Source organism: Ostrinia nubilalis, chromosome 11 (assembly GCF_963855985.1).
Source record: "Ostrinia nubilalis chromosome 11, ilOstNubi1.1, whole genome shotgun sequence".
Classification (NCBI taxonomy): domain Eukaryota; kingdom Metazoa; phylum Arthropoda; class Insecta; order Lepidoptera; family Crambidae; genus Ostrinia; species Ostrinia nubilalis.
This window is the reverse complement of record NC_087098.1, coordinates 5464993-5477013: the sequence shown is the minus strand read 5'-3', so window position 1 is coordinate 5477013 and position 12021 is coordinate 5464993. Positions and strand designations below refer to the sequence as shown.

General features: G+C 34.9%; 2 protein-coding genes across 2 annotated transcripts in view; one reads left to right on the top strand and one right to left on the bottom strand.

Moving 5' to 3' along the window:
- LOC135076110 (uncharacterized) overlaps positions 1-8357 on the bottom strand; it is a 39584-nt gene extending 31227 nt beyond the window's left edge. Inside the window, exon 1 of the mRNA XM_063970571.1 lies at positions 8203-8357. Coding sequence (XP_063826641.1) covers positions 8203-8234 — 32 coding nt within the window. The 5' untranslated portion in view covers positions 8235-8357. The remainder of the gene's footprint in view (positions 1-8202) is intronic.
- Positions 8358-9861: 1504 nt separating this feature from the next.
- LOC135075973 (protein PRRC2A-like) overlaps positions 9862-12021 on the top strand; it is a 200160-nt gene continuing 198000 nt past the window's right edge. Inside the window, exon 1 of the mRNA XM_063970419.1 lies at positions 9862-10132. Coding sequence (XP_063826489.1) covers positions 9977-10132 — 156 coding nt within the window. The 5' untranslated portion in view covers positions 9862-9976. The remainder of the gene's footprint in view (positions 10133-12021) is intronic.

Genomic DNA, 12021 nt, shown 5'->3' with positions numbered 1-12021 from the left:
CGAAAATATAATAGCTCTCCCGCCACGGACGCATAGCATATAGGTCAAGAACCTTCGGTTCGGTTGCTTCGGGCTTGTGCATCCTTTGTTAAATGCGTGCATACGGACATAAGTACACGTTGTTGCAAGTATGTATGTAGATGTACAAGGTCTGTTTTGTTTATTCTTAGTGATAAATTTACCAAGCAAGCGTTTTGTAGATGGTCTTACAAATGGAAACAGTTACTGACATCTACATAGTTATTGACTCCTGCTTGTTGTGACCAGATAATAAGCTAGCGAGTTCCCAATTGAAACTTTAATTACTTAATCTTGTATTTGTCTTAGCTTGGACTATCAAAAAAGCAGCGAGCACTTAGTAACACGCACGTAACTGGAATGCATCCGGTTATACCAACTCAGTGAGTGCGAATAGGTAGATCCTTTCTATCGAAGCACCAAATACGGCCAGTGCGCATCGTAACAGCCTTCAGGGTCGATGTAACAGCCAGTGGGGCGTGACAGGCAGAAATATAGACGGTTTATCTACTAAACAGACGAAGACATTTTCTTGATTTATAGCCTTTTGAATATGCACAGTAAGTAATAACTTTGGAACCAAGATGAGCCATATTTTTGGTCTGGTGATCTCTTGGTCCACTTACCCAAATTAAAACTGTGTGGGATCGAGTGGGCGTTTATTTTACGGAGTGAATGAATATGTATATTTTTACCAAATGAGAACATCCAGAGGATTGAAACTATGACGGATGAAGCTGGAATATTTAATTGCACTAGCTATCTGATAGGATTGAAGGTAAGTGATACGTGTGTGATTTATGCCACTGTGGTAACTGGTAAGGCGACAGATGACAAAGCTACAGTCTTCCAGTCTCAAATCATACAGAATAAGGTCTTGTTGTCTTAACCTCGTAAGTCCTGTGTTTTTTCAACAGCAGTATTCATATCTGCCGGATGTACTATACCAAGTACAAACTAAGAAATGTGCTTCAGACCGAGATAAAATATTGACGGTTTTACATAGTTTTTTAAGTGTTACCTTATGTTTTGTATTTTTTACTGTAAGTTAAGCATCTTTAGCACCTGTTTTAAAAGAAAAATATTGAAAATAATTTGTACTCCTGTAAGTACGTTAGGCTTTTTATACAGTGTAAAAAAATAATATAATTAAGATAAAGGTTTTATTTATCTATTAAAAATAAATCATTTTTTTCTTCTAAACGTCACTTAAGTAAGCAATAATTATAAAATTCAGTCTTTAAGACAAAATTATTTGGCCTTAGCGTTTTATATGGAGAATTTCACCAAAATTATTTTTTTCATACTAATATTTTTGGGATTTTTTAAAAAGCCATAAATTCAAACTTTATGAAATTTTGTAGGTAGATTGAAACAACATTAAGCTATAAAAATAACTAAAACATTTTTTGAAAATTGGTATCTGTATAAAATATATATTTATTTTTGTTTAATGGAAACGGACGACAATTAGGACAAGCTGTCTTTGAAAATTAAATTCAAATTAAAAAAATCAAATTAAGTTTAGCATTTTATACGTAAAAGTAAGCTCTTGAAGTCAAATTTCAAATAATAAAAGAATGATGGACATAGCTATACTATGAAAGAAATTACATAGTAATGAACATTGAAGAAAAAAAAACGCTAATTTCATACCTAATACAAATTTCATACAATTTTTTGGGTAACAAATGCCTAACGTACTATATCAAGTACAAATTATTTTGACCGATCATGAACCTCCTAAAATACTAAGTTTCTTTTTAAATTTTGTTTTAGTTACAAAAACTATAATTTATATTTACTGATACATTTAAAAAACAAGACAAAAAACCAAAGATTACTTTGATATAAACAGATAAACTATCCTCGTGCCAGCCGGCAATCCGACCCCGTGACCATTTTGCGAAAAAATGACACTGACACTGACAGTTGACGTTACCTGTCTAACATGGCGGAATTGACCATAGAGTATTGAATGAGTATGGTCGTATCATTTTTGCCATTGTAAAAAAACTACCCGGTAAATGGGGAAAGAAAGATTTGTACTTGGGTAAGTACATTGGGCAGTTACTCTTGCTATGTAGTTTAAATGTCAGGTCTGAACTACTATCCTTAATATGTACTTGTACAAGTACGCGGGGACTTACGAGGCTATATATTCATTCTCAATAAAAAACACGAGGTAGCAGCATATGTGTAAGAAGATACATTATGAAAAAGAAAGAAAGAAAGAAAAATTGTTTATTTGGTTCAAACATAGTAATTTTACACAATTTGGATAATAATTATAAATAAATTGTTGAACCAAAATGGCTCCTACTAAGCTTGTATCATATTCCGTAAAGAACATGATGCTGGTATTCTGTAGGAATTTTGTGATTTCTTCGTAAAATTTTCATACAAAATCGTAAATGGAATAGTAAAACAAAGCGTTATATCAACTTTTACCTAAAGTATTGTAGTACTAAAGCAGTTCGTGCAATAATATGAGTTTCCTGCGCATTTTAAGATGCGGTCAAGCGTGCCGATACCGCTGCAGTTCATTACAATTTCAAATTATTGTTGCAAGTGCAAGCTACGTATAGAACAACCAACTAATAGATATCGATATAGATAATAAATTCATACTTAAATAGAAGCCTGTTAAAAACTGACTCAATGTCAAGAACAATGCCATTACGAAAACCCCAGAAACAACGAGTAGTAGTCGATCGATAACGACAGAAACGATTAAATTCAAGTTAACCAAACTAAAGTTTGATACTAAACTTATTTTTTACTAGTACCTAGGTTTACAAATATTATTGAGTTAAAAAAGACAGATTATTTTACGTTTCGTGTCCATAAGAATTGGGAAATTTAGTCTACTGAAGCCATTCATACTCTACCATTTCGTTAATTATGCCATGGTTATTTTAGGGAGCTCACCTACATTACAGCAGCAGCGAAACGGTGGTTCTACCATTAGTGGAATGGTTATTTCAATAACATTCTATTAACTTATGACTCATGAAAAGAATGCTTACAATATTCCAGAATTTTCGTTCATTAATGTGATTCTGAAATACGCTGAAATGGTATATGTTAATCATGTGATAAAAATAAAATAACCAATTAATTAAAGGTTAAAAATAAACACAAATATAGTCATTGCCAGTATATTAATTAAAGCATCGCTAAAAATAATAATAAATGGAAATAACTAAAAATTATAGTAGTCACCTGCCCTAAATATAAATGACAACTACATCATTCTCATAATACAGGGTGGCCAAAACAGTGAGGTCTAAAAGAAAAATTTAGATTCCTTACATCAAGGTGTACCTAAATCACCCCCATGTATATAATACGATTGTGCTTAGTTTAGGAGATATAGTTAATTTTGTGATATTTTAAAATTGTATGACCTAGTAGGCTTTAAACATTTTTATCTTTTTTTTGGGTTGACTTTTTTCAGATTTCTTTTTTTCGACAGATTTGTTATTAATTGTAGATGCTTGAAAAAAATAATCACCTTCCTATCTTTGATTCAAGATACAAAAGTTTTGCTAGAAACATTAAAATTATGCTTTTATCAGAACACTATCAAATTTTCAACTTAAAAGTTTAAGTAAAAAAAAGAACTTCCATAGGTCCAAAACCATTTTAAAAACTGCGCCGTTTCCTGAAAATTCATAATAAGGTGGAAGGGAACTTCAACTACTAAGGAACTATGGCTTCCTACCTCCAAATTCCGGAACACATTGTTATTTTAAGTAAGTTTTAATGAACATAAACCAAATATCCCTCCTTCTTCTTCTCACTGTAGTAGGTATTTCAAGGGTAATAGTAAATTGTAACAACTGCCTCTGTCTTCAAGTGGTAAGAGGTAAGCTTCAGAGGTCCCGGGTTTGATTCCCAGTGGAGGTGAAATTTTCTGCTCGGTTTGGTTGGTGGTAGGGTTCAGTGCCGTAACTAGCCTTTTATGCGCCCGGTGCGAGAAATATAAAAAAATGAAACCTTTTTGAATAAAAAGTAACCTTCTACGGGGGGGGGGGGGGGGGGGGGGGTGCGGAGCGATTGTGTAAGGTTGTTCATGGATGGAAAATGAATACAATTGATCATCAATCATTTACCTAAATTCGAAATTTTGACCATTCCATGAAGACCGAAAAGTGACCGGTCGTATAAAAACGTTTCATGGATTTGCGTTTCACTATCGAAAAACATTGGCTAAAACTCATTTTTTATAACAAATAGTAAATCAAATTCATGTTTAAATGCAGTTTATGACATAATTTTTAAATTGTCACTATTAATATTTTTTACTGAATAACCTGTAAAAGTTAATTCAACAATTTCTGAAAAATCACCTAAAAGTAACTTTTTCATTAGTGTAACCTAAAAGGTTACAAAAGTAACCTTCTGGCAACACTGCGGCTATCTGAATGCGTGATTCTCGATGTATCGGGGAATCCCCGAACATTGGGTGGGACGGCGCGGCAGAATGGAACGTTTGTGAATCGTTTAGTTTTGTAAGTCATCCTTTTCACTCTTGTCGAACGATGAATTTTCTATCTATCTCTCGCACGCTAGTGCGTCAGTAACGCCGCACGTAGTTAATGAATAAAATCAAAGATAAAGGGAGGACCAATGAATGTGGCTGACAGCAATGACAGCGTAACGTGAACTATATGTACATCTCCTCAGCTAGATTGACAGATTTGCTTAGAACTTCTAAGTTAAAAGTGGCGCCCTCCAAATGAATATAGACAGAAATTGTCTCATAGTTACGGTATAGGTACTTTTGTTTGTGTATGTAATATTGCGAGCAAGACAAGGTGGATTTATATTTTTTTGTCTGATGTGTCGTGACGTGACGCGTCAGAACTGTATCGGTTCCATACATAAGCCATCACAACACAACACGTTACGCACTAGTGTGAACGTTACCATCCTACTAATATTATAAACGCGAAAGTTTGTATGGATGATGGATGGATGTTTGTTACTCTTTCACGCAAAAACTACTGAATGGATTTTAATGAAACTTTACAATAATATAGCTTATACATCAGAATAACACATAGGCTACAATTTATAAACATATTGTTCGAAATACTAATCCTGCGCAGACGAAGTCGCGGGCACCAGCTAGTACTAAATGTATGAAACCGATACCGTTCTGACGCGTCACGTCACGACACATCAGACAAATATAAAACCACCTTTACAAGTGTTGTTGTTTCAAGATCGCTTGAAAAATGCCATATAGATATAGATAGTACAGAAGGCGCGTCTACACCATATTCGCAATAAAACAAAATGTACCTACTAACTACCATGCATGAAACAAAACTAGATACTGGTCGGGTCATTTCTGCGCCCCTCCAGGGTCTGCGCCCTGTGCCTGGGCACCGCTGGCACCGCCCTAGTTACGGCACTGGTAGGGTTTGATCTAAGTCTGCCTGGCTAGCAACTCTATTTTCCTAAGTCTGTCACTATAAAAATAATGTTAATAGCATTACTGTATTCCGGAATTTGGAGGTAGGAAGCCATAGTTCCTTAGTAGTTGAAGTACCCTTCCACCTTCAGCCTAATCATCAGTTTCCGCCAGGTGTGATGAAAGGCAAGAGCTTCCTCGTTGAGAATAAAAACATGTTCTGTCCAGTTACTGCTCTAAATCTGTTCTACGTAATGTAAACTTAGAGGATTCCCTATATTAGTTCACTCTAAGAAAGTCAAAAACATGTAACGGAATCTCCGACTTACCACTTTAGTGGACCGATTACAGGAAATAGTGGCCCATTAAGTACATGTTTTTTTGTATTATTATGAATGTTCAGGAAACGGCACAGTTTTTAAAATGGTTTTGGACCTATGGAAGTTCTTTTTTTTACTTAATCGTTTAAGTTGAAAATTTGATAGTGTACTGATAAAAGCATAATTTTAATGTTTCTAGCAAAACTTTTGTATCTTGAATCAAAGATAGGAAGGTGATTATTTTTTTCAAACATCTGCAATTAATAACAAATCTGTCGAAAAAAAGAAATCTGAAAAAAGTTAACCCAAAAAAAAGATAAAAATGTTTAAAGCCTACTAGGTCACAAAATTTGAAAATATCACAAAATTAACTCTATCTCCTAAACGATGCACAATCGTATTACATACATGGGGGTGATTTAGGTACACCTTGATGTAAGGAATCTAAATTTTTCTTTTAGACCTCACTGTTTTGGCCACCCTGTATATCGTTATTCTGATTTCAAGTTTAGTACGCGAAGACATTTTATACAAGAAAATATACGTCACCAGCAAAACTGGGTAAAGGTACACGTAATTCAGTCGAGGTTATACCGAAAAAGGTAAGACAAGCGCTCTCAATAAGACTATAAGTGTCTGAGTCAAGGTGTACGACCAACAGGCAGCACGAAAGGATTGAGCACACTCGGAACAGACAATAACTCAAATAAATCGAAGACCGAACACCGATGAATCACTACAGTTAGGTGTCAACGCACTTCACTTTTGTTGCATAGAGTAACGACGCGGGCGCAAGGCGGGAGCGCCACAAACTAAAGCTTCAGTAGCTGCAGCCCAGAGGCGAACGGCCGAGTTTCACCCGAAATAGCACCCGGCAGTACAGGGATACCCTGATGACGAATTTCAAAATGGCACCCAATACAAAGCTTTGTTTGCGGCAGCACTCAGCTCGGATTCAGATTGAGTTTCAATAGCTTTTTCAGTCTTCAGATCTTGTTTATTCCAAGTGTTTTCTTGCTAAGTCTATGAAAAGACTATAGATGAAATTCAGCTCTCAAAATGAAGGATTTTCGTCGAACGTCGTGTATAAATCAGTAAAAATGACAACAATAGGTACCTTTCAGTAACAAGTCTGATCAACGTCTGAAGGTGAAAACACGACTGTAAAATTCCAACTTACAGGAGCAGTGCTGCCAAAATTCTAACCGTCACAACCCAAAATCGCGTAACATATTGGAAGATTGCCAGTAATCTACTCGAATTTTACAACTATTATGAACAATAAGAGAAGGCTACACAAAAAACCGATTTTATCTCTCTTGTTTATACTATAACAAACCAGCATTACAAATTATATTTTTGAAATAGAAAATCTGATATTTGACTAAGATAGCCTTGTACCTACTTGGTTATTCTCTACAGTCTAAAGATATTTTGTGTACCTACAGAATCTGAATTAAAAATGTTTTGTTTTTATCTTCTTAAATTTTTTAGAACAAATTAAAAAAAAAACCAGACGCTGCCCAATTTAACTTAAAAAATTTCATTTAGTAATTATTATTTATTGCTCTAGCTAGCGGCAATAAAAATACGCATTAAGTGAAATTTTTAACTGTAAACTATTTTTGAGATGCAACCCGCTGGGCCAGCGGACAGCAGAGAGGCTTAATAATTAATAATACGGTCTAATTGGCACCCAATTAGTACGGAATGGATCTCTGAAGAGTAAAAAAGCTCCAAACATGCTTTTTTTTCAACATTTTTAATTTAATACAAGTGTAAGTAATTAGTAAAACAATTTATTTGATCAAGAGTTCTCCGTAAAAACTGTTTTCCCAAATTACCTGATTTTTAACTAAATAAACGCTAAGCTTTGCCCCAAAAATGTAAAATAGAAGAGGGAAAAAAGATACCACGAACTAGACTAGGCACAATGATGTTGCAAAATTTCAATTTTAGTTGTAACTTTAGGTTGTACCTACCTAACATTTATCACAGTAGAATGTTTCAATCTGTTTCAATAATATCATTTTTGAACAAAATGATCTGTATAATTTTAAGCTTTTGGCAGTTGTCACTATTAAGCCCTCCCATCGAGTCTAGTAAGATATTTATGTTAAAATTATGGCAGAAATCCTCAAGAGAATATTAAATATTTATCGAAAAAAAATTTTCTCATGTCAACAACGTTACTTAGCCTGAGACTGAGACCTCTTGTCTTTTGGACCCTAAGTTTGGAGCTCGTTGAGCATGGACCGTTTTGAAAAGGAAACCGTTCTTAATAACTACTAATAGCTATTTTCACTACGGTATGAAACGTAGTAGCATGGATATTAAAATTAATTTTATGGAACAAAGGGTCGGCTTAGAAATAAATAAGTAGAATGATACGTCACAATAAACAACCTAAAATATAATATAAAAAATATTTATACTCACATAACCAATCGAGAAATTATCGCCGATATCATATTAATGTTCACATATGATAAAATCACTTTAAACAATCACAAAAGTAAACATGACAAAACACTAACACAACCGTCCAGGCAAAAGTCTAATCCGCCATGTTGAAAAGTAATGATGTTTTGATCACGTGACCATCCTCCAATCAATATGTTCGTGAGTAGCGACATCTATGTTTTATTTTTTGTACTAGTTAAGGTGATGTGTACACAATAGTAAAAATATTTTTTGATGTTAAGTAAAAATGCCATTTTTTTATTAATTATTTTACAAGGATTCTGTGATTACCTATGACGTAGTATCCAAAATCCTATCAATTTAATTTTATTAATTACAAAATATAATCGAACGCTTTTACTATCTCAGGTCAGGATACATTTTATAGTACATTTATTAGTTCCCAAGGTTTTACAACACAATGTGTTGCAGTATGTCATAATAGTACGCTTGATTTGATTTGAATACCGATCCGAAATACGTTTTTACAGTTTATTTAAATTTAAATTATATGTATTACTAGCGGCCGCCCGCGACTTCGTACGCGTGAATCCCGTTTTTCCCGCTAATTCCCGTTCCCGTGGGAATTTCGGGAATTCCTTTCTTAGTGCACCTCTACGGTACCTAAGCTACGTCCCTTCCAAATTTCAAGTGCCTACGATTAGCCGTTTAGGCTGTGCGTTGATCTGTCAGTCAGTCAGTCAGTTTCTCCTTTTATATATTTAGATGAATACCCACAGACAGGAGCTAACCATGAATGGAAGTGACAGCTCCAGCATCTCGCGGTTATTTTAATCAGTTAGTTGAGACATCTTACGATCCAAAGGCTGGCCTATACCTTGGCCCATGAATTAGAATGGTCATCCAGCATGGAAAAATGTGACCAGCATTCTGGGCACCTTCCCCCAAGGCAGCGATTTGAATGTTTTTTATTTTTTATTTATTAAGCCTTGTATTTTATTTTATTTTTAATTGAGATTTAGTTAGTTAAAAACCCCAAAAAATAATTTTATCAGTAAAATATTTAATTAATCTAAATAATTACTTGTCAGTCTCGTTTAAAAATGTTCATAGTTTGTTGTGGTATAATCTTGTTGGTGATATTTTTAAATAAAGAAATAAACTGCATTTTGTTCAACCTTCATTATCACAACGTGATTATTATTCATGGAAAATTACCATCAAACAGATTTTCATGAATATCGATACTATTGATATTGCGAAACTGGATTTAAATAAAAATATCAATTTATTGTATTTATTTATCAATTGAACCTCTTAATAAAAATAAGAATAGTAATAAAAACTATTATAAAAGTTTTTACATTACATGCAGTTAGTCTATCCTAGCTTTATGAAGATACTCGTAAAAAGCGCCATCTATCGCGTTCAAATATAACTACAACGTAGTTAGTACGGCCTTGCAATCACTTTTATAAGTTGGATAAATCCTGAAGCCACATCAACAGAATCAAATATTTGCATTGAATGAACATCTTAAATTTGCAATATAATAAAGAAGCTGATTATCACGATTCCAAATTCAAGAGATCTATATTTCTCAGCATTGACACTATCTCTGCGAACTATTTCATGTGGTCGGGTTGTAAATACGTTACGCAGAGAGGTTTTTTGTTTTCCACGTAGTTTCCCTTCGCTCAACGAAGAGTGTGACGTGTTGTGCGTTTGAGCGCAGTTTCTTGACGTTTGTGTAGTTTTTAAAGTGAATAATGTGATTGTGTAGTTCGTTATGGCCTATAAATACCGTGAAGATTTAGTTGGCAAACGATTTCTCTCTGTGAGTGGTGTTACGAAAATTAACGTGAATAAAGTTTCCGAATGGGGATGGAAAGCTGGTGTTATCAGAGCAGCATCGCTCAAAGATAACAAGAATAAGGAGCTCCAGGTAATGCTTGGTGTTTAAAATAAATGATAAATTAATTTCAAGGCCAGTTTAAGTCATAACTTGTCTTATTTCAATCGGACGGCATCATAATTGTATAATGTTCTTTACGCGCGGCTTTCGTTAGATAACACGTACAGTGTCTGCCTACCTACCTACCTACTTGAAAGATGTCATTAATTTATGCTGCCTTGGCTTAGCTCCACAATTTTACTGCTGTTTAGGTTCAGAGCGTATCAATGTCATGGCTTTTGCCCAAGATTGCAGTTTGCACCTGTTTGTTTTGTTTATATGATTATTATTTTATTAATAAAATAAACATGGTAGGTGGGACCTCAACCAGATTATTTCAGCCAGTAACATATCTTCATACCTATCCTCTTCACGGTAAATAGGAACTGGGAAACCACTTGCCGTTCTGCGGGCGGGAACAAGGCCGCAGTGCCTGAAAATAATCCATTCCTTTCATCATGTTGGTAACTGGGTAGTACCTACTAGTACCTACCTTTGCTGTAATACCTATGTACCTACCGACATGGTAGGTTACCTATAAATAAATATTACTTTCATTCATTTGAATATTGCACACTTTCACTTTTATAAATTGATCTAAACCCAAAGTAACGTAAGGCATGGAGGCTTCCGGCGACTGGGACCGCAATTAACTGGGACCGCGGTCCCAGTCGCCGGATGCGTAAAAATTAAATAATTTTCTTCCGGCGACTGGGACCACTCATAGATAACTTTAAAGAAAATATTATTCAATCCAAAATCGGTACAGTACTAAAATCCATGAGTGGTCCCAGTCGCCGGAAGAAAATTATTTAATTTTTACGCATCCGGCGATTGGGACCGCGGTCCCAGTTAATTGCGGTCCCAGTTGACGGAAACCTCAGGCATGTAGGTAGGTATAATGAATGCCAGTTAATTTTTCATTTTCACTAAACAAGTGAATAGAAAGAAAGTAGCTAGGTACCTACTTACCTATGTAACAATCATCATCAAAAGATCGAGGTATAATCGAAGTCACCCAGTCTGAACCCAGCATTGTTCGACTACGAATCTAGCTAGCACGTAGATTTTTCCAAATCTCACCTAGGTACCTATATGTATAGCTTAGTAACTAGAAGTTAGCTCGTTTTATGGATGGGAACTATGTACCTATAATGATCACTGTTCCGTCATAGAGGTACCTACCTTACCTACCTAGCTCCATACATTTACATATTGTACATGTATAAATTAAATCTACTGCGCATATTGAGAGACAGAGGAAAATTGGGGGCATTTGAGGCTGGGGCGGAGTGGGAACAAAAAGGGCCTCGCGCGCCCGGGCTGTCGAAAAGGGCTCAAAACTTGGGTCTCCATCGTACTTACCTACTACCTACCTACCTACAACACAGTACCTAATAGGTATTTTTCCTTTCACCCAAATTTGAATTTGTGATTGAGGCGTGTGAAGGCTGTATCGGTTTTTGTTTTAATTGCCACTAGACTCCTCTTTGTTGGAGGGTTGACAACAATGTGGTACCTACTTAGGTAGGTTTCATAGGTTTTTAGCCTCCGTAGGTTCTTTAATCACGCCTCATTAGTAGTATAGTAAGATATTTGATATCATGTAAGAAATAACTATGAAAGGTGATATTAAGAAGGTAGGTAGGTAGTAGGTAATTGAAATTCGCTAAACTTGTTAATTACTTCGAATTATGAACTTTTGACCTAAAATACGATGATTTATTATGACTCATATTTATTAGGGTCCATAATTGTATCTTATAAAACCATACATACCACCTCTGTAACATTATGGATGCAATAAAGAATTGAGTATTGAGTATTGAGTATTGACTCGTTTAGTTTCTATTTTTCATGAGCTACCTATTAAAATAGTT